This window comes from Gambusia affinis, linkage group LG16, assembly GCF_019740435.1.
Source record: "Gambusia affinis linkage group LG16, SWU_Gaff_1.0, whole genome shotgun sequence".
In the NCBI taxonomy this organism is placed as follows: Eukaryota; Metazoa; Chordata; class Actinopteri; order Cyprinodontiformes; family Poeciliidae; genus Gambusia; species Gambusia affinis.
In genome coordinates, this window is record NC_057883.1 from 388,277 (window position 1) to 408,478 (window position 20,202).

At 40.0% G+C, this 20,202-nt stretch overlaps 1 protein-coding gene across 4 annotated transcripts; it reads right to left on the bottom strand.

The window, feature by feature from the left end:
• Window positions 1-574: 574 nt before the first annotated feature.
• Window positions 575-19,425, bottom strand: nubpl (nucleotide binding protein-like). 4 transcript variants are annotated; one of them, XM_044143003.1, is made up of 12 exons: window positions 19,249-19,424; window positions 13,590-13,687; window positions 4,238-4,388; window positions 3,764-3,798; window positions 3,506-3,596; window positions 3,380-3,419; window positions 3,144-3,234; window positions 2,973-3,066; window positions 2,090-2,175; window positions 1,897-2,017; window positions 1,617-1,699; window positions 575-779 (listed from the first exon to the last, which is right to left on the bottom strand). In XM_044143003.1, exons 2-12 carry the CDS (start codon window positions 13,614-13,616, stop codon window positions 717-719), a joined length of 882 nt encoding a protein of 293 aa, XP_043998938.1. In that variant the 5' UTR covers window positions 13,617-13,687; window positions 19,249-19,424; the 3' UTR covers window positions 575-716. The 4 variants fall into 4 exon arrangements, with proteins under 4 accessions (XP_043998938.1, XP_043998937.1, XP_043998936.1 ...); XM_044143002.1 differs by lacking the exon at window positions 13,590-13,687 and having other exon boundaries at window positions 3,764-3,817; window positions 4,290-4,388; window positions 19,249-19,425; XM_044143001.1 differs by lacking the exon at window positions 13,590-13,687.
• Window positions 19,426-20,202: the final 777 nt, after the last annotated feature.

The window sequence follows — 20,202 nt, forward strand, 5'->3', positions numbered from 1 at the left end:
CCCTTCACCTCCAAAATTCTCACCTTCTTGAAATTTTCACTATTTCTTTGTTCTGCAAAAATTCTAATTATTAATCAATCAGAAAATAAGCAAATAAAAATAAGCTAAATAATCCAAATTCTCTGGGACGCTGCTGAGGGTGTAGAGCTGGTCCAGTGTTCCACGATCAGGACAAAAACCACACTGCTCTTCCTGAATCCGAGATTCGACTATCCAAAGGACTCTCCTCTCCAGGGCCACTGAATAGACGTTGCCAGGGAGGCTTTAGAGTGTGACCCCTCCAGACAGTCAGCAACTCTCACCACAGGTCAGAAAGTGGAGACATTGTTGGGTCTTCTTCACTATCGCCATGCTCATAGAGCTCCTTTTGGGGTCTGCATCTTGTGGACACCTGGAAACTTGAAGCTTTCCTTTTAAAGATTCCCCTCTCTCCACACATCTTGTGATGATGGTAATGTGCTGTAGGTCAGACCTTCACCTTTAGAAGGCAGCAATAATCTGTTCAATGATGTTGTTAATGATCAATTTATCAGCACATCACCCCACCAGCCTGGTGAAAGCATATTCACCTAAATAAAGTTTTAAGATTTTATTCAATTATTTATTGACAGTTTTACAGGTTCAGATTTTTCAACATGACAGAAATGGTGAAAGGAACAAACAAAAAGACAGAGTGAAAGAAAAATAAAGAAACAAAGAGAGAAAGAAGTTTTTAGTCATCTGGTATGTTCCTCTAGGCTCTGGATCACAGCAGATGCCACCTTCCTGTAAGCCTCAGCCTGGATGTACAAAAACAAAACAGAAGAAAACTTTAACACAGATAACTGAAGTTCCTCAAACTAAAAAGAAAAACTATTAGCAGATAATATTTGAATAACTGTCTGTTCATAAACAACATGTTTATGAACAGACCTACATCTTTATTTTTCTAATATTTGACTATGTGGATTTTATATAAAAGCAACATGAAAAAAGGAAGCAAAATAATAAGAATAGTATATAAGTAAGTAATAAGTAAAAACTATGTCCTGCTGTGTTTTAGAACCTGTAGAGTGATATGAAATCTCCTTATTCTGCCATCACTTTTTGAAAGTTACACAGAAGCTGGCAGCCTCATTCAGAAGCTGTCTTGGTGCATGAGGTTTTATTATTTTACTCAAACACCACCTAGCTTGCCGCTAAACATATTTTTGGAGAGCTTTCTAGTTCTGTCCAGTAGCAAGAAGGTAAAGTGAGAGTTTGATAAACAGAAAAGTCTTCTGACTTTGATAGGAAAGACTAGTATAACTTCAGTATAGTAATATTAGTAAACTGGTCACTAAGTGGTAGAGTAGTACACACACTTTGAATCAGCATGGATCTACCGATTACTTCTTGAGCAATTTCTACAAATATTTAACACTAAGAAGACCATGATGGGCATTAGTGTATACAATAATGGTTGGTTTAAATTAGTGAGAAAGACCCACAGTGTGTCATTAAAGGTCAGCAAAAAAAGCTATGCAGTTTCTATAGATGAGGGATTTTACCAAACTGCTACATAATTTTGGAGGAAATTTCACACTATTACTGAAACTAACTGAAGCAGTCGTATAAAAATAGAATAATGTAGAAACCTCTGGACTGTCAGGAGAAGAGACGACTATGGGTTGTCCTTTGTCTGACGTCTCTCTGATGTTTAGGTGAAGAGGGACGTCACCTGAGAGAAAAAAAACCTGACTTCTGGTTCTAAGACTTGGTAAGAACCAGAAAATTGCTTTATGGCAGAAAACAGAGAAATTTTACAACAAATCCACAAGCTTTTCATGAAATCTACAACATTTTCCAGAGAAAACCAAAAGTCACACCATCATGATCTGGCTATCAGGTTTTAAATGATGCTTTTGACCGTCTCACCCAAAAACTTGACACTGATCGTCTCGGCAAGTTGCTTTGCCCCGTTCGATCCAAAGATGTGGGTATGATGATGACAGTTGGGACACTGGAAGACGCTCATGTTCTGAACCAGACCCAGAACCTGCAGGAAGAAAACCTGCTGTCATCCAGACATTACCAACAGATTCTGTTTCTGGCCTGATAGAAAGATTACCGGCACGTTAAGTTTTCTAAACATCTCGGCTCCTCTGCGAGCGTCCAGCAGAGCAACATCTTGTGGTGTTGAAACGATGACTGCCCCTGCACAATGCACATAAACACTCTGGCAGGTTAAAAAAATGATCATACAAAGAGTCTTTTTAGGGTGTGTTTACACACCTGATAGTCCGATACACTTGGTTTGATTGGGGACCAAAATTTAAACATTTGTTACAATTTCAACTGCAGAGGTTCACATTCACACTGCACTGTCAAATGATCCAAACTAACTGAAAAACCTGTTCCCCCCATCGCCTGTAGGGGCACAGGTATATATATATATACAGTATATATTTCATCCTATGTGATGAATGCATATTCAGACAAACAAGGTAATTTAGTTTTTGTCATTTATTAAAGATTTAAAAATTGCAGCAGCTGCAATGTGCCACAGCAAATGGAAAATAAGCTGATAAACAAGTGTAAATAACAAGTGTTTCCACTTGTTGTTTACACTTTCTATCCAATGTGGATTTTTTTAATCAAATCCACATTACATTCTGCTTTTCTTTGCTCTCTGTGACAGCACGTAGATCCATTGCCATAGCAACCCACACAACATCTCTGTGAACCTGCAGGCACAGAGTAATATATTGACCTGGAGCAGTCTCCAGTCCAGTTTCATTTACACTGCCTTCCAACCACATCAGAGTTCACTTCAGCCGAACTGAGGCCGAGGATTTTAGGCGGATCAGAGGTAGCTTTTTTAGTCTGTTTTGGAATTTACATTTCCATTCACTCCCCCCAAACAAATTGGAGTTTCTAGACAAACAAATTCGAGTCTGATTAAAGCAAACTAAACAGGGCTGGTGTGAATACACCCTTAAAGGAGAACTGACCTGCAATGAGAATGTTCTGAGTGATGGACAGCTGGACGTCTCCCGTCCCAGGAGGCATGTCCACCACCAAGTAGTCCAGAGAGCCCCATTCTACCTAAAAATGCATTAGAAAATATCAATATTAATGAGTGACAGAATGGGGAAATAATAAATATTCTATCTAATTTTTACCTGTCTGAGCAAGCGCTCTATAGCAGACATTACCATCAGTCCCCTCCAAACTACTGGGGATGCATCCTGCACCAGGAAGCCCATTGACATACTGACAGAAGAGAGAAGTTATGTTAGAGAACATGTGAACACACCCACACATGGTTGACGTATATGTTCATCCACACAGGTGACCCCATAACTCTGTTTTTTAAAATTTAACCATGACTATTTTTAAAAGAAAAAAAACAACTCACCATGGGACACCATAGTTGATAAGAGGAATCATTCGATTATCTAAAAGGAAAGGGGAAAAAGCCCAACTTCATGTACAGAACAGAACATCTAATTCATTATCAACAAGGCTCAGCTAAACAACAGACCATCGTTGAGCTCTGGGTTTCCTTTCAAGTTCATCAGTTTGGGAACGGAGGGCCCATAGATGTCAGCATCCAACAGACCAACTGACTTAGACTGAGAGAGAAAGATCAGCTCCATTAACCCGACCTTAGGCATAGCGTGATCCAGCAGCAGAAAAATCAGTTGATTATTTTCTCATCAAATCCACATTTCTGACTGTTATACCCTTGTCTGTAAGTTTCATTTTAAATAAATAAAAAAAGACATGAGTGATATCTTACCTTGTCAATGGCCATTAATCCAAGAGCCAAGTTCACTGCAAATACATAAACACACTAGAACTGAGTTTTATCATAATCTTCTAAAGGTTTTATCTTAAAACCTTTTGTTTTAAAATAAAGATAAAATATTTACAATAATAAGTTTCCATAGTTCAAAAATATAAATTTTGAACTATGAATTCAAACTGAATTCAGTTAAATCAGAAACAAATTAAACAAATTTAATCTGTTCAGATAAAATTTGTTTAATTTAATCTGAAACATAAAAAACCCAAAAACAAATTCAATGTTTCATCTACACTGTTTCTACAACTTGTAGATGTAGAAAGAAACACACACACACACACACACACACACACACACACACACACACACACACACTCCTGCTTTTACTGGGAATAGTCATCAAGGTGCCAGATAATCATTGACAAAAACGTAGGTATTAAATTTTTCTGCAGAGCAAGTCACCAGTACCTGCTGTTGTCGACTTGCCCACGCCGCCTTTCCCAGAAGCAACAACAATCACCTGTTTGACGTCTCTGATGGGCTTCTGCTTAGGAAGACCTCTGGCCATTTGCTGTTTCTGCCTATCCTGCAGACCTTTTTTGTTCATCGACCCATTTGACTGCATCCCCAGAACCAGAAAAAAAAAACATAGAGAAACAGCATTTAGTTTCTATGCACCTCTAAGTAATTTTCAGAAATCAGGAAAAGCCCTGAAACACTGAGTTTCTTTAAATCAAAGCTAAGAACCCACATGTTTAGAGTTGCATTTGATTAGTAGTAAATGGAACATTTATCAAGATACTTGATGTGAATTTACTTGATGATTTTGCTGATGGCATTTGACAAAATGTAATATTTATGGATGTTACATAATTGGTTGCTATATTGTTTATATGATGTAAAGCACTTTGAACTGCTTTGTTGCTGAATTGTGATGTACACATTAACTTGATGTGACCAGTAGGGGGAGATGTTTTTAAAAGTTATGTACAAGATGTACTGGAACACAGACTGAATAGTAAGTACACAATATCTTATTAACAATTTTCTTTAAACATTTCTTTTTTTAAAAACATGGCTTCAGGCCTACTACTTGGTCCCTGGAAAGAAAAGGTGTATGGTGAGGACAACTCTTAATTATTCCAAAAAACAAAAACATGCAAAGCAAAAGAAAGCAAAGTAGTAAATCAAACCAATAAAAGGAAACAAATTAGTAATTTCAATAATGCACAACAAAGACAAAATGTAAAAGAAAATCACTTCAAGCAATGGAACAAATTGCTGTTGTCCAGTTTTAGAGCCCTTTCAACGGGGCTAGAGGAATCATGCCCCATCCACTAGCCTGCCCAAGCAGCAACAGGTTCAGTCAAGAGCGGCCCAAACAAACACCGGCAAGATAAGACAGCAGAGCATCCAAAGAGCTGCAGCTCCAAAACAATCATGCGCCCAGGAGTGGAAAGATAGCCCACCCAGGGAAGGAGCGGATCAGCAGGCAAGGACTATATGGACGGCGCACACCACAACAACCTCCAGCTGCAACCACCAACGCCAGCAGAGCAATGGATCTCAGATGAGCCGATTAAGCACACAAGCCACACAGGCAGCCAACATGTACCAGGAGAAACAAAGACACACACACCTTGCAGAGCTGGGTTCAACTACAAAGCCATCTGCCCCACGCACCAATCACAAATCTGCTTCTGGCTCCACCTTGTGCACAGAATGGGCAGGGTGGAACACCATCCCATCACATTGACTTAATGTCCATGAAATGTAAGATAGAAAACAAAATTGATGGCCTCCTCCCGGTGGGATGTGCCTGGAACACCTCATCAGGAAGGCGTCCAGGAGGAATCCTGACCAGATGCCCGAGCCACCTCAACTGGCTGCACCTCATTTCGGCTGCTTGTATCTGCGATCTCAATCTCGTCATGACCCAAAGCTCATGACCATAGATGAAGGTGAGAATGTAGATCGACCGGTAAATCGAGAGCTTCGCTTTTTGGCTCAGCTCTCTTTTCATCACGACAGACCGGTAGAGCGCCCGCTTCACTGCAGATGCTGCGCCAATCCGCCTGTCGATCTCCCGCTCCCCTCTTTCTTCATTCGTGAACAAGATCCCAAGATACTTGAACTCCTCCACTTGGGGCAAGACACCCCCCCGATCTATGGTCATGAGCTTTGGGTCATGACCGAAAGACCGAGATCGCGGATACCAGCAGCCGAAATGGGTTTTCTCCATAGGGTGTCTGGGCTCTCCCATAGAGATAGGGTGAGAAGCTCAGTCATCCGGGAGGGACTCAGAATAGAGTCGCTGCTCTTTCACATCAAGAGGGGCCAGTTGAGGTAGCTCGGGTCAGGATGCCTCCTGAATGACACCCAAAGCACAATAGGTCAGCATCCTCGGACGGCAACGCTCTCTCTTTGGGTAGCTGGATGCAGGTGGTGGAACAGCTGCATCCTCTTCTTCCTCAGAAGCTGTTTCTACAGATGGCTCAGGAAGATCCTGGTGTAGCTCCATGTCTTGGCCTCCATCTTCTTCTTCTAGTATGTTGTCCATCCAATTAGCCTGAGATTCATTCACTTTCGGTGCATTGTCTTGGTCAGGGAAGTCTGGTGTAAATGGTTCAGCATCTGGGTTTAAGCTGACAGCTCGGTGACCACTGTGCTGAGCAGGAGGAAACTGGCACACCAGCTCCATTTCCTCATCCCTCTCACTGTCTGAAGATTCTTCTCGTTGACAAAGATGACATGGAGATGTATTCGACTTAGTCTTTTTAGTCCTTTTAGTCCTTTTTGAGTCTATTTCTGGGTTGTCGATTGGCAGACTGTCACAAGGGAGCAGGAGGTTCCTATGCAGCACACGTCTTTTGCCACCTCCTTCTGGTACTACTTCATATACTGGGCTGATATCACTTCTTCTCTTCGTGATGATGTGCACTTTATCTTCCCAGAAGGATCTGAGCTTACCAGGACCTCCTCTCTCTGATAAGTTGCGTACAAGCACACGCCCCCCCCCGGCTGCAGGTCAGCTCCATAAACTCTTTTGTCATATCCTTTTTCTCCTCTGTTCGATTCACGGGTGGCAGTTTTGGTTGCGATCTTGTAGGCTTGCTGCATCCTGCTTTGCCAATCCTTGACATGCTCAGCATAGCTTTGCTGTGTTTCATTTGGCTGTATGTTAAACAGGAGATCTATCAGCAGACGTGGGGATCGCCCATAGAGTAGATAATATGGAGCAAAGCCAGTGGTGTCACTGCGGGTGCAATTATATGCGTGCACCATCTTACATAACGACTTTTTCCAGTCAGACTTTTGGGCACTTGTGAGCGTACGGAGCATAGACAGCAGGGTTCTGTTAAATCGCTCCACTTGTCCGTTACCCTGTGGGTGGTAGCAGGTAGTGTGGGACCCTCGCACGTGACAACACCTCTGTAGTTGAGCCATCAACTGGTTTTCAAATTCCTTCCCCATGTCGTGGTGGATTTTCTCCGGGAAGCCAAAGCGAAGGGCAAAGTCATCAAATAGCTTTTCCACAACTGTTTTTGCGGATTTGTTTTTTGTGGGGTCGGCCTGTGCAAAGCGAGTGTAGTGATCCATTATAACCAGAATATACTCATAGCCTTGCTTACAGGCCACTAGATGCAGAAAATCAATTGAAACCAGTTCGAATGGACGTGTTGTCACAATTGGCATCAGTGGTGCTCTGGCTGCTCTCTGTGGTCGTTTTGACTTTAGACACTCACACACTTGGGTCACAAAATGTTCTGTATTCTGCTGCATTCTGACCCAATAAAACCTGTCTCGGATCAGATTCAGAGTCCTTTTGACCCCCAGATGACCCATCTCTTTGTGTAATTCTTGAAACACTAACAGATGATGTTCTTTTGGCAACACTAGCTGAGACTTATTTCCTGCTTTTCTGTATAAGATCCCATCATCGCTGATATGCAGATTTCGCCACTGTCTCAAGAGCTCTTTGACATCTGCAGGCTCGGTTTTCACCACTCCTCTGGGGGGGAATTGATCTTGGCTTTTATAATGCATGACTTGCTTGATGAGAGGATCTTTCTTTTGACTTTCTCTGATTTGTTCTGGTGTTAGTGGGGCAGATAATGAAGGTGAAGATGCATCCCTTACTAAGTCCAGTGTGTTGATCTGAGCTGTGGTCATCCAGACAGATGGGGCATCTTGAAGCACAGTCACTCCCTGAATTGAAGCACTAATCACATCCTGAGTCACTTCTTCTGTACATTGCTGCAATAAGTCATTTATATCCAGTGGCATGCGAGAGAGGCCATCTGCGTCTGTATTGTGTATTGGTCGATATTTAATGGTGAAATTGAAATCTGCAAGTTGGGCAACCCACCTGTGACCCGTGGCACTCAACTTGGCTGTGGTGAGAATGTAGGTCAGGGGGTTATTATCTGTATATACAGTGAAGTGAGGTGCATGGTACAAATAATCTCTAAACCTTTCACATATTGCCCACTTGAGTGCTAGAAATTCCAATTTTCCTGAATGCATGTGATAATTTTTCTCAGGTGGGGTCAGTGTTCTAGGTCCATACCCGATGACAACCATTTTGTTATTCCGTCTCTGATACAGAACTGCTCCCAACCCTTCCTGGGAAGCATCAACATGCAGAATAAATGGTTGGGTGAGATCTGGATACCCAAAGATGGGAGGCTCAGTGAGTTTGTCAATAAGAGTGTTTATTGTCTCTTGATGGTTCTGTGTCCAGTGAATGGGAGTGTTTGATGGTGGGTTACCTTTATTTCTTGCAGTGTTGGTGTTCCGTCTGTCTTTTTGCCTTCCTGATGGTGGATTTTCAGGTTGATTTTCCGGTGGACTAGCCAGAAGCTGGTAGAGGGGCTTAGCTATTCTGGAGAAGTTTGGTATATATGTTCGATAATAGGAGAGAAATCCCAGCATTTTTCTCAGATCTCTACAGTTCTGGGGGTTCTCTCCTTCAAAGCTTGAACCGGTGCCACTTCTGCTGGATCCATCATGTAGCCCTCACCAGAGACAAGACGTCCCAGAAATCTCACTCTTCTTTTGAACACCTCACATTTCTTTGGGCTCAGCTTCACTCCATGCTTCTGGTATCTTTGCAACACAGTTCTCATGTGGTTGAGATGATCCTCAAAACTTGGGCTGTGAGCCAAGTTGTCATCCAGATAGGGCTGGCATATCACATCCCTTAAACCAATCAGACATTCCCCCATACTTCTTTGGAACTCTGCTGGGGCAGCACTCAAACCGAAGGGGATTCTGATCCACTGGTACAAACCCCAATGTGTTATGAAAGCAGTTAAGGGCTGACTTTTTTCATCCAGAAACCCTTGATGGTATGCCTTCCCCTGATCTAATACAGAGAACCAGGAGCTGCCAGTTAGAGAATCAAGCATGTCTTGGATTCGGGGAACAGGGTGGCGGTCAGGGACAGATTTTTTGTTTAATTCCCGGTAGTCACAGCACAACCTCAGACCCCCATCTTTCTTTCTCACACACACCACTGGTGATGCATATGGAGAACGTGACTGAGTTATCCAGCCTCTATTCAGTAGATCTTGAAGGTATTCTTTAACTTCCTGATGTAATGGCTTGGGAACTGACATATATGTTTTCTTCACTGGAGTGGTGTCATGCAGAGTGATTTGAAGTTTCAAAGAGGGAATTAAACCTATGTCATCTTCATCATAGGCGAATGCATGACACTCTTCTCTCAGTATCTGTCTCACAGTCTGTCTTTGGCTTTCCGTTAAGTGGCTGAGGTCAACTGGAGGATCCCACTGTGTTGGCGTCTGTTTTTCTGCTTTGCTGTTGATAATCAGGGACTGAGCTGCAGCTGGCTTTGTTCTGGGTGAAGGGTCATCTTGTTGTTGTTCACCAACAGTGATGTTCAACTGTTGTGCATTTACAGTATAAGCTGTCTTTACTGCTTCTAGGTGCCCCAGGACTGCACGCTGATGTAGAGTAACATTATACTTATTGGTGTTGGAAATTGGGATTGATACGAATCCTGAGCTTTCTGTAGGAACTGTCATGAGACCCTCCTCAACACTGACACCTTCTGGCAGCACAGAGTCCTCCCTGGGAACAAACAGAAGGTCCTCTCCTCTGAACTGAGTTCCAGTATTAACTTTAACATGGATGATGGTGATTTGTTCAGCTGCTAATTTGATTCAACTTCTCCCTGTGTGCACAAGACCCACATCAACCTGACTATCTGATGTCTGAATTAGTTTGACAATTGTCTGTGCAGTTTGGACAGTGACAGCAAAGGCTTCACACACATTTTGGATGACTTCAGGTTTCCGGTGTTTAAGTGTGTTGTCTCCTAGCACTTCCTTTATAACATTGTAGCCAATTATTGGCTGTTGTGTCGCACTGGAGTCACTTGACACAAGTACTGGTACCAACAGGGGTTCTGCTGAGAGGGAATCTTTACCCAGTCTAAATTCCACTTCCACCCAGCCCAGAAAAGGAATTTGTGTCTGATTTGCTGCAAGCCCAATAAGTGTATCCACCTCCAGTAGTTCATTCAGAGGTCTAACTCGCTGGTGTGGTAAGTGTAATTGTCTCCATTCTTCATTAATGAGACATGCCTGGGCACCAGTGTCCCATAATGCTTCTACTGGCGTGGCATCCATCCAACAATGAACAATGCATCTCTTACCTATGAGGTTCAGAAGTTTCTGTCTGCTCCATGGATTCATGTAGTGAGCTGTTGGGGTAGATGAAAGTTCTGTATGGGAGCCTGGTTTGTTTGTGCTGGGACTGAGTGTTTTGTGTGGGGCTACTGAGGGTCCCGGCCCAGCAGCCCTGTCCCGTTTCCCTGCTGTCCCCTGTTCTGACGGCAGCCTCTGGCAAGGTGTCCTCCTTGACCACACTTATAACAGTGAGTGCACATCTCCCCTGACTGTGCTTCTAGACAGGCTGGGCAACCTCTGGGTCTGCTGTAGCTACATGTGGTAGCTCTCTCTGTCTGATGTTTCTTAGTAATCTCCACTGTTTCCAACACCAGTTTCTTTAGTTCTAACATTTCAGCCTTCAGTCCTTCGATGAGTTTAGTTGTTCCTGCTTCCTGTTCTGTGTTTCGATTTTTCTTGGCCCCTCTCAGTACATCTTTGGTCATTACTGTGTCCCCTATCTCACCTCTGGTTGTAGCTTCTTCCATGGAAGGAGGTTGAAACTCATGTATGCCTCCTTCAACTCTCAGTTCATTTATTTTTGGGAACCTACTCATTGCACTTTTTCTCATTTTTTTTGTCTTTCTTGCTCTAAGTTTGCAGCTTCACTCACCCGCTCAATTAGGACCTCATCTGATACTGCAGGATTAGTCAGGTAAGGTTTTAGTTGGAATTTTACTGCATCGCTTAGCAGTCCTGTGTCTATGGAACGCAGAAATTTCCTTTGTATCAGTTCTGGGCTGAATTGTTCGCTTTCATCCTCTTCTTTTGATTTCCAGAGCATTTTTTCTTTCAGTTCTATAGCTCTAAATAAGAAATTCTGTGCAGATTCTTTTGGATCTTGTGAGATGTTCATCAGCTGATGAAGGAGGTCAGAGGAAGAGTCCACTTTAAAAGGGCTTTTTAGGACAATTTTCAGAGTGGACAGTGTCAGTCCTCTTTTGATTTCCAGCATCTCTCTCAGGTGAAGCCCTGGGCTTATGGCCCGTATGACTGCTTCCAGGATCTCAGTCTCTGAATATCCTTTCCTCTGCCCAGATTCAATTTGGTTGATCAGGCTCGTATAGGACAATTTATCCCTCTGACCAGCTTCTCCAATCTGCCCACAAATCCGAAACTCCCGCCTGAGGGTCACTTCTGGTATGTGAGGTGATGGAGCACAGTGTGGTTCAGTCTCCTCCATATGCACTGTCATGCTCAGTTTCTTCTCTAAAACCCCAATTTCCTCCTCTATACGCTGTCGGGCTTTGTTATGTTCTTCCTGGAATTCCTTGTACTTGACTTTTAGTGAGTTTAATTCACCTTCGTCAGCTTGTGTCTGTTCTGGTGTTCTGGGATCATCCAACGTCCAAGATTCCATTAAGGTGATTAAATTCTGGAGAAACTGTTGAAACGATTCAGGTTCTTCCTCATTTCCGATATTGTCCAGTGTTGTCTCTGCTAGTCTGATGAGGGAACGCCGAGTTTGGCCAGTAAACCCTCCTGAAGGTTCATCACTCTTGAGGTGTTTACAAACTAAAATTAGCTCTGACTTCGCTAACATAAGCAGCGTTCTGCTCACTTCGTCTTGAAGCTGCTCCATCGGTAGTTTCTCCTCCGTCTTCGGTTCGTCTCGTTTGGATTAGTTACTTTTAGCTGAACTCCTCCTGGGGCTGGCTCGCCAAAAATGTAACAGTGGCAAACAATCAAAAGAGAGATGGAGATTGAGTCCGCAACATTTTAATTTAATGATTGTTACAAAGTAACTTCGTTAGCGGTATCGGGTTTTTTTAAACAGCCGTTAGAACAGAAAAAAAAGAACACATCCACTTCCGTTCCACAACCTTCGTTTCCTAGCAACGGCGGAGTGATATTGACCCCCCTCCGCAACCACGTCAAACTGCGACACCACTAGTAAATAACACACACAACGAAACACAAAACAGTGTTAATAAACACAAAACAGTATCAATTTACCTCGACTATTCCATCAAAATGGCCTGTGTGCCACATAAATGTTAATTGTTTTAACATTTGAGATGTTTTACAATCATTATATTTACAATGTGTTAACATTTTTAAGACCTCTGAAAGATTAACTTAAGACATTTAAAGGATAATTAATGCCTTTTTTTTAATTGATGAATTCAATGGCTTTTAAGACTTCTCCAGGACCCTCAGGAGCCCCGATTCAGATTTTCTATCTTTTTTTGGAGCAGCTGACTCCCGAGGGGTAAGCGGTAGTAGAGGGAAACTTTAATCATAAAAGCTGCTCCAATGTTCAATATGATTGTGACAGCCTTCCATGTGCTCTCTTCCGTTTAGTCTTAGCAGATATATTCCTTTGTAATACATTTGGGTTCTCGCTCAAACACTTACTGGATGACTGAAAAATTCCACAGTATGCAAAACGAAGACAACTGTAGTATTATTAGTAAAAAAAAAACAGCAGATTGGCACATCAAGCTGATTACAGGAAGTGTACATGCTGCACCACCTTGCAACCACCACCGTCCAATGTTTAGAATTTCAGCAATGTGTACATTTGTTTTTCCATCCCCACATGGTTGTCATGACCTACAGTTGCATTCTGTTGCAGTAGGAAACAAACCGTTGACAAAAGTATCCTATCTATGTTGCTAAATTATAATATAGCTACAATGTGTAGCTAGTAGCTACAAGGCAATGCAGCCGCCTACAATTTAGAAACATCTGCAGTGCGCATCGGTTTCGACCAGTTAATCTAGCCACCAGTTAATTCATCACACTGGGCCTCAGCTCCAAGTCTGAGGATTTTCTAATTTTTAACTCCCTCTACAGATTCAAGTCTTTCCACAAGCGAGGTCACTCAAAAACTTTCCAATTACTTCCAGTCAAAAGAAACATGTTGGTAAAATTAAAACATGACTTTAAATTTAAATCTGCCTCAAGTTAAGAATAACTAGAGTGACTGTATGCGTTATATTCATACCAAATAGAGTATGGTTAAAAAAACACACACAATAAGAAGGTGGAAACTGATTACCTAAAATCACAAATGACTCCAGCATTTAGTTTTAGTCTTTTATAATCACCACTACCACTGTGGAGGAAGCGATAATCCAACATTTAAACAAATAAAAGCGAGACATACACATTACACTAACCAAATCAAAGTCTGTGTTGGAATTCATTCTTTTTTGTCTCTGGGCTCAACCAGGGTCGTTAGCAAGTTTTAGGACCAGAACCCCTCAGTGTAAATGACCTGGAGAAGTAATGAGATTTGGTTAGATATAAAAACAGGCTTCAATGCTGAAAAATGATCAAGCGTTACAAGCCATTCATGTCATACAAATGGAACAGCTACAGAGTTACATGCACCATCCAGCGCTGGGCCACACTTGGTTCACCTTGTGGATGTAACCAAGTGAAGCAAGGATTGTAGCGCAAGTTCAGCTTTTTATTCTTCTCTGCAATCTGTACCCTCCCTAAAGGTAGAGCTGTCTAATCACTTTCAGTCTGTTTACATATGACTGGAAGGGTTATGGATTAACTGGTGGCTAACTGGTTGAAACCTATGCGCACCGCAGATGTTTCAAAATTGTCAGTCAGTGACTGTGTCGATGCCTGTTGAATAATGCTACTTGTGTGACAAAACCCCTTGCAAAACTTTACTATAAATCCGATTTATAGTAAAGTCGCATGTGACTGTTGTTAATATCACATGTGAAAATTATGTTTCAAAACAGGTTTCTACAGAGCTGCGTTCAATGCGCTTAAAAAACACCAAATTTGAGCATAACCACATCAATGAGTAACACGACAATACCAATCAATACCAATCACATTCAGGTTGACCAGAATAAATGAATTTCAACTCATGAATACCTGCAATGTAAACCTAAGTGGCAAGTTTCTGCTTTTTGTAACCAGCACTGATCAGAAAAACATAAGTATTGACTCCCAAGTCCCTGTAATGTGAGTTGCTTAACACTTCTAGCTTAGTCTATGTTTTTGGCTCAGATCCTGCAACGCAACCGCACTGTTTCTGAACTTTTATTTTTAAGTGACATTACCCACAGTAAGTGTCACTAAACAATAAGGTTGGTGTCATCATATTTAATAAAATTTAAATCACATACCTGATGGTGTTGCTTATGTTGTTTGTGTCCAGAAGAGAGGAATATGAAGTAATGTTGTTAAGTTGTACTACAATAAAATCTCATCTAAATGATATAAAGTTAACCGCCAATGTTGTAGTTGGTGGTGATATCCAAATTGACAAACCAAAATTTAAATAATAATAAACATTCCTGCATTACTGTCAGACACCAGCAACAAATGATCTGTTGGAGAACACAGTATTACTCTGTGTTCTCTACTGGGAAATAGTTTGCAGGCTGGTGACGAGGGGAAATAAACTTAAAAACAAAACGAGCTGCATTAAGACCTGGATTAACTAGTGAAAGCTAAACGGGGTCCTCAATGCAGACGTTTGTAAAAAATTAGGTGGCCGTCTCATTTCCTGATCAAAACACAACAATCATAAATAAGCGGATTTGAAAATGTCTACTTTTTCTAAGATATCTTCAAAACATAGTAATTATTTGTATGTGAAGGAATATTCAAAAATATATTGAAATATCACCAAAATATACCACACTTAAAGAGGAGACTGTACTAAACAGTCAGAATTTGTACTATCACCCAGCATTGTTAGAGTACTGATGATTGTTTTACGTCTTCTTTGTCGTACATTGACTGACATGTTCTGCAAACTTATCAATAAATAGAAACAGTTCTGATAACATGCAAACTAATTCCTTGTTCATTTAATGGAAGCCACATTGTTTTGTTTTATACCTCAAGACATCTCTGGGCTGCAGACACATGCTGTGCAACATGAATGTGTCCTTACAGTTAAAGTTTGCCTGGCAAACCTGTTAAATAATAATAACTCCAAAAACGTTGGCACAAAGTGAATATTATTTTTTTAGACAAAAATAAACTGGTCCAAAAAGTGAATTAGACGACTCGTAACTCGTACCAGCGAGTTCCGCTAGCGCCGTTTTATCCATTAAACTGTAATGGCAAACATAAGTCCAATAATCCTACCTGTCATTGATCCTCATCCAACTTTTAGAATCTCAGTTTGAATGAAGATTTTAACCCATTTCTGATGTAAAAGCATATAAGACTATTGTTTTTTTCAGCATTGACTCTTATGGTTGAGTATTAGGGTCACTTGATGAAAAGAATAAAGAAGTTTAGTTAAATTATGAGAAAAACGATCAACAACAAAGAAGAAATGACATTGCCACATAAACCTGTGGTAGCCATGTCTTCTGTAAATGAACTAGGAAATAAACTGACGTTACAAAAACTGTGTTTAAAAAAATCTTTTTGCTATTGTTTGTGTGGATATCTAATTGAAATATACAATATGAGGGAGATGTGAAAAATAACATAGCCAGTCGATCTTTCTTAACATTTTATTTTAAATTCCTTGGCTCTCCAACATTTATGTTGCCTTTCAGGGATTAATCTTTGCTTTGAGATCTGCTTATAGCATCTTGAGATCTATTTCGATCTTCCTTGACGAGTTTCAACCTCTGAAGCAACACAGAAATCAGGACAAGTTTTGCGTAATTTATGGGTTTAGCAGATTCATTTAAAAAAAAGGCACAAACCATAGACAAATAAAAGTCTTTCTAATTAGCAGTGACGTATCTAGGCCTGTTTTAAAGGTGCTTTAGCAACCCTGAATCAGGTTGCCACCCTTCCCGTAAAATACGGAATCGTCCCATATTTGGCAGTTAAATGTGCGTCCCGTATTGAACTGATACATAACTGTCCAATAGCAATGCCTCTCATACGCACATCAACACTAAGTTTAACAATAATGACCAAAATAAAATACAGGAAATATTAAGGTCAGCTAAATGCTCGTGGCGGGAGCTAAAGGACCCCAGAACGCTACGGACCAACGCTGAACGTCACCGTTGCCTAGAGACGGACACTACATAGCTGTGGTGAGCTGCTCTTTTTAAAACGTCCTCGACCGATTCCATGTCTTTAGAAGAGGAAACGCTTTAAAAAATACAGATGTGAGTGAAAAGACGCGCATTATAAGCTTAATAATTTCAGAGAGGATGGAAACTGGAAATCGAAAGACAAAAAAATGATAGACAAAATGGATCAGGAGAGGAATTGCAGACCAATCAGAACCTTCAGAAACAGAAATCAGCATATCTTCATCCTCAATCATCTCCTGAGGCTGATATGGTACAGAACATTTAGTTATGATTGATTAAATTTCTTATTGTAATTTTTACTTGACTATTATGGTTTGATTATTTGCTTAGGATGTCGAGTTTGGATGAAATTTAATAAATAATAGCAATAGCCAGAATAAGTGGCCATTTAAAGAACAAATCATACGAATAGATTAACAGTAAATACATAAATATTTCCTACATTATATTACTTTCTGTGTGTTTTATTCAAAAATGTTGATATACAGTATTTTATGAATAACTGTCCAGTGGTCATTTAATGTATTATTTCACTAATATTTTATTAATGTGGTTTACTAGTTTGGATAATTTGACTTCCTATCAATGAAGAAAAAACATGATAAGCAAAAATACAGCAGACCTGCAGTCCAGGGCCGGTTCTAGATGGGGGCCAAGAGGGGTTCTAAAGGAATTATACTGAATAAATGTCTTTTTTAAATATTCAGTGGTAGATATTTTTTTCTTCACAATTTTCTTTTTAAGATATTGTTAAAAATACATTAAAATTATTTTTAATAAAAATAAATGTAATGAATTAAAAATTATAGTACTGCTCTTTCAACTGCTATATGGAGATGACCACACTTTCCATCTACTGAATCAGAGATCTGCAACCTGAATCTCTGGTGACAGAGATTCACATTATTAAATGATGAAATATGAACCTGTTTTTGTTTAATTCTTTTTCAAGTGTCTCCATTAAAACAGTCTGCACGGGCCCCTGTGGTAAATTTGGTCTAGAACCAGCCTCTAAAGAAAACAGTAAAGACCATTAAATATAGATTTTTAACCAGCTACAAGGGGCCAGACTTGTATCATCAGTGCCTTTATTCAGATGGCAATTTGCTAAATATTATGCTTAGTGATTTTATGCAATGGGCAATGCAGTACTTAATTAATTTAGAATTATTTTGACATTTATGAATGAAATTGTGTACAGCATTGGTTTATTTATTTGAAGAGTATTTTGTAGTTCTGTACAAAATGCTGTATATGTGCAAAATATTTGGATAAATAATGGGTTAGTCAGATCCTAGTCCTTAGCCTTGTTAATTACTGTTATTGGCCTTTTTTGAAGTTTGATTAGTGACTGTTATGTTTTGTAATTAATTTCCCAAATCTCTCTGGAGTCACTTAAATAAGGTCAAACTAAAGAACAGTACAGAATGTTGGAGTTAGGCTGGTTCTTTGTGAAGAAAAAGGTGTTTTGTCCTGAAACTATGATAGACTCACTTGATGAACTGTGAATTGAAATAGTAAAATCCTGACTCATAATTTCTACTTTTCCATAGATGGACATTCATTCTTTTTTAAAGAAAAAAGGCCAACAGCCATATAACGTTCAGATAAAAATAAGGGTAATGCAATGACTTTCAAACAAAGTTCAGGTTTATGACTAGTTTTCACATTGTTAGCAGGTATGATGTAATCTTGAGATTCTGATTCAAACTGACTTTATACACCTCTGGGAAAAATGTAAAGTTTCTCTGATTTTACTCTTTATGAGTATATGTTTGAGTAAAATGAACATCGTTCTTTTGTTCTGTGAATTACTGACAACATTTCTCTTAATTTTCTTTGTGAATGTTTGTAAATAAGCAGTTAGATTTAGAAAACTGCACCAACGAATATCTTCTCATGGGTCTTAGAATCCTGGGGGCTAAGCACCCCTAAAAGTCTGATCCTGGAATCACCTCAACTAATTAGTTATTCTCGAGATATTAATGGGTGTCTTAGAGAATTGGATAGTATTTTTGCAAAAAAAAATGTAGTTCTTTAAGCTTACTGCATTGTTTATATCCTGGTTCAGTAAATGGGTCCTAAAAAACCACGAGCACACAAATATCTGTCTTTCCCAGCTGCCGCCAAAAGTTAATTTAGCCACCAGTTAACCCAGTGGTTCCCAAAGATTTTATGGGCCCCTCTATGGATTACAATAAAATCCCCCACAAAAAAGAAAAAGAAAAATCAACTGGGCACACATCGTTCAAACCAGACATAAACTTAAACGCATATTTGGTTTTCAAACTCCACTGAAGTTTATTTCACACTTCAGGTTGCAACAAAACACACTACGAACCACCTTCACAGTTTTTGCGTAACTGATTTTTTCCCCCATTCATCCATACTTCCCTCTGCAATGGCACGGCGCTTCCCTTGGAGGTGGTGCCCCACACTGAATTAACACATAACACCGGCAGTCACACATAAACATGGTGATGTAAGCTGTAGCGTATGTAGTGTAAGCAGTTAAAAGAGGCTAAAAGAGATAGAGGAAAAGAGAGAATCTACCACAGCCTGTAAATGTTCAAGTCATATTAAAGAAGTGGTGGATTTTATGTCCAATTATTCTCCGAGTTTTTCATGTTATTCCTTGCGCTCTCCATATCCATTCAGCCAACGATGCTAATATAAGAAACCGTAAACTAACTGTAAGCCATGTTTAGCTTACGGTTAGCTTGCGCTTACGGTTAAGCGTAAATTAACCTCATAGCTAACCTCCCAGGAGAATCACAGACACAAATCTGACCTGGAATCTTTTCAGCTGCACACAGCAACTTGCTCCGTGTTTTATCTCGGTCCCGTTTCGGAAGACTGAAACTTTACTGCCTGATATCTTCAGTAAATGGGACAGTCTGGAGTATGTGCACAGAATCATGTTTAGCTCCGAGAGCTTTCTGCGCATCAGGTTTGCGCATAGTTCCCATGTTCAGCGTTTCTTTTTCTTTATTTTTTTTTTTTTTTTTTTTTTTTTTTTTTTTAAATCTTTATCAGTAATCGTCAAAACATCTACAACATCGACAGAAAGAAAATAAAGAACTGTCCCGGGGAAGAGACAGGGGGTATAACCAACAAAATTTTTTACAAGATATTAAATTTGTGTAATAAAATTACAGTTTTCATGGCTTTTGGATTATTAGATAAGATGATGGTACCAAATTAAATCTTTTTAATAAAGGTCTGTTTTTGCTGAACTTGTATTTGTGTATAAATTACCTAGCAACAAGTAGTAATTTAAGTATATAATGACACTGATGACAAACAAGGAGTCACAGTTCTTTTTGTCAAAAGCAGTAAAGCCAAGAATAACAATTTCATTACGGAGGCGAGTTTGTGGGAAAATAGAAAGTATAAAGCTCCTGATATCATCCCAGACTTTTTTGGTATAGTCACAGCTCCAAAAACAAATGAGTCATGTCTTCAGTTTGTGGCATAGAAAGAGCATAACATATCAAAAGTTTTTCTTAAATCTACACACACACACTGTTTATTAGGGTAGCATCTGTGGACAAATTTATAAGTGACTTCTTTAACTATATTAGTGGAAAAATAAAATTATAAGGTAGAGACCAAACCTTCTTTCAGTTAAGAAGGTTTGTTGTAAAAGCAACCCTGTGCTATTTTAATAAACAACAGCACAAGATCAGGAAATTATTTACTGTCAAAAAAGGGGACAAATTTTCTTGTTTTTGGAAGTAGACAC

What these genes read in the sequence shown, in the direction of transcription:
- nubpl (XM_044143001.1), bottom strand. Translation starts at nt 19,404, where the DNA reads ATGCGCAGAAAGCTCTCGGAGCTAAACATGATTCTGTGCACATACTCC. An exon ending in TGCAGCTGAAAAGATTCCAG is followed by an intron (nt 4,389 to 19,248) that starts GTCAGATTTGTG and finishes CTGGGGATGCAG; the next exon opens with TCAAATGGGTCGATGAACAA. An exon ending in GATCAGTGTCAAGTTTTTGG is followed by an intron (nt 1,700 to 1,896) that starts GTGAGACGGTCA and finishes TTTTTCTCTCAG; the next exon opens with GTGACGTCCCTCTTCACCTA.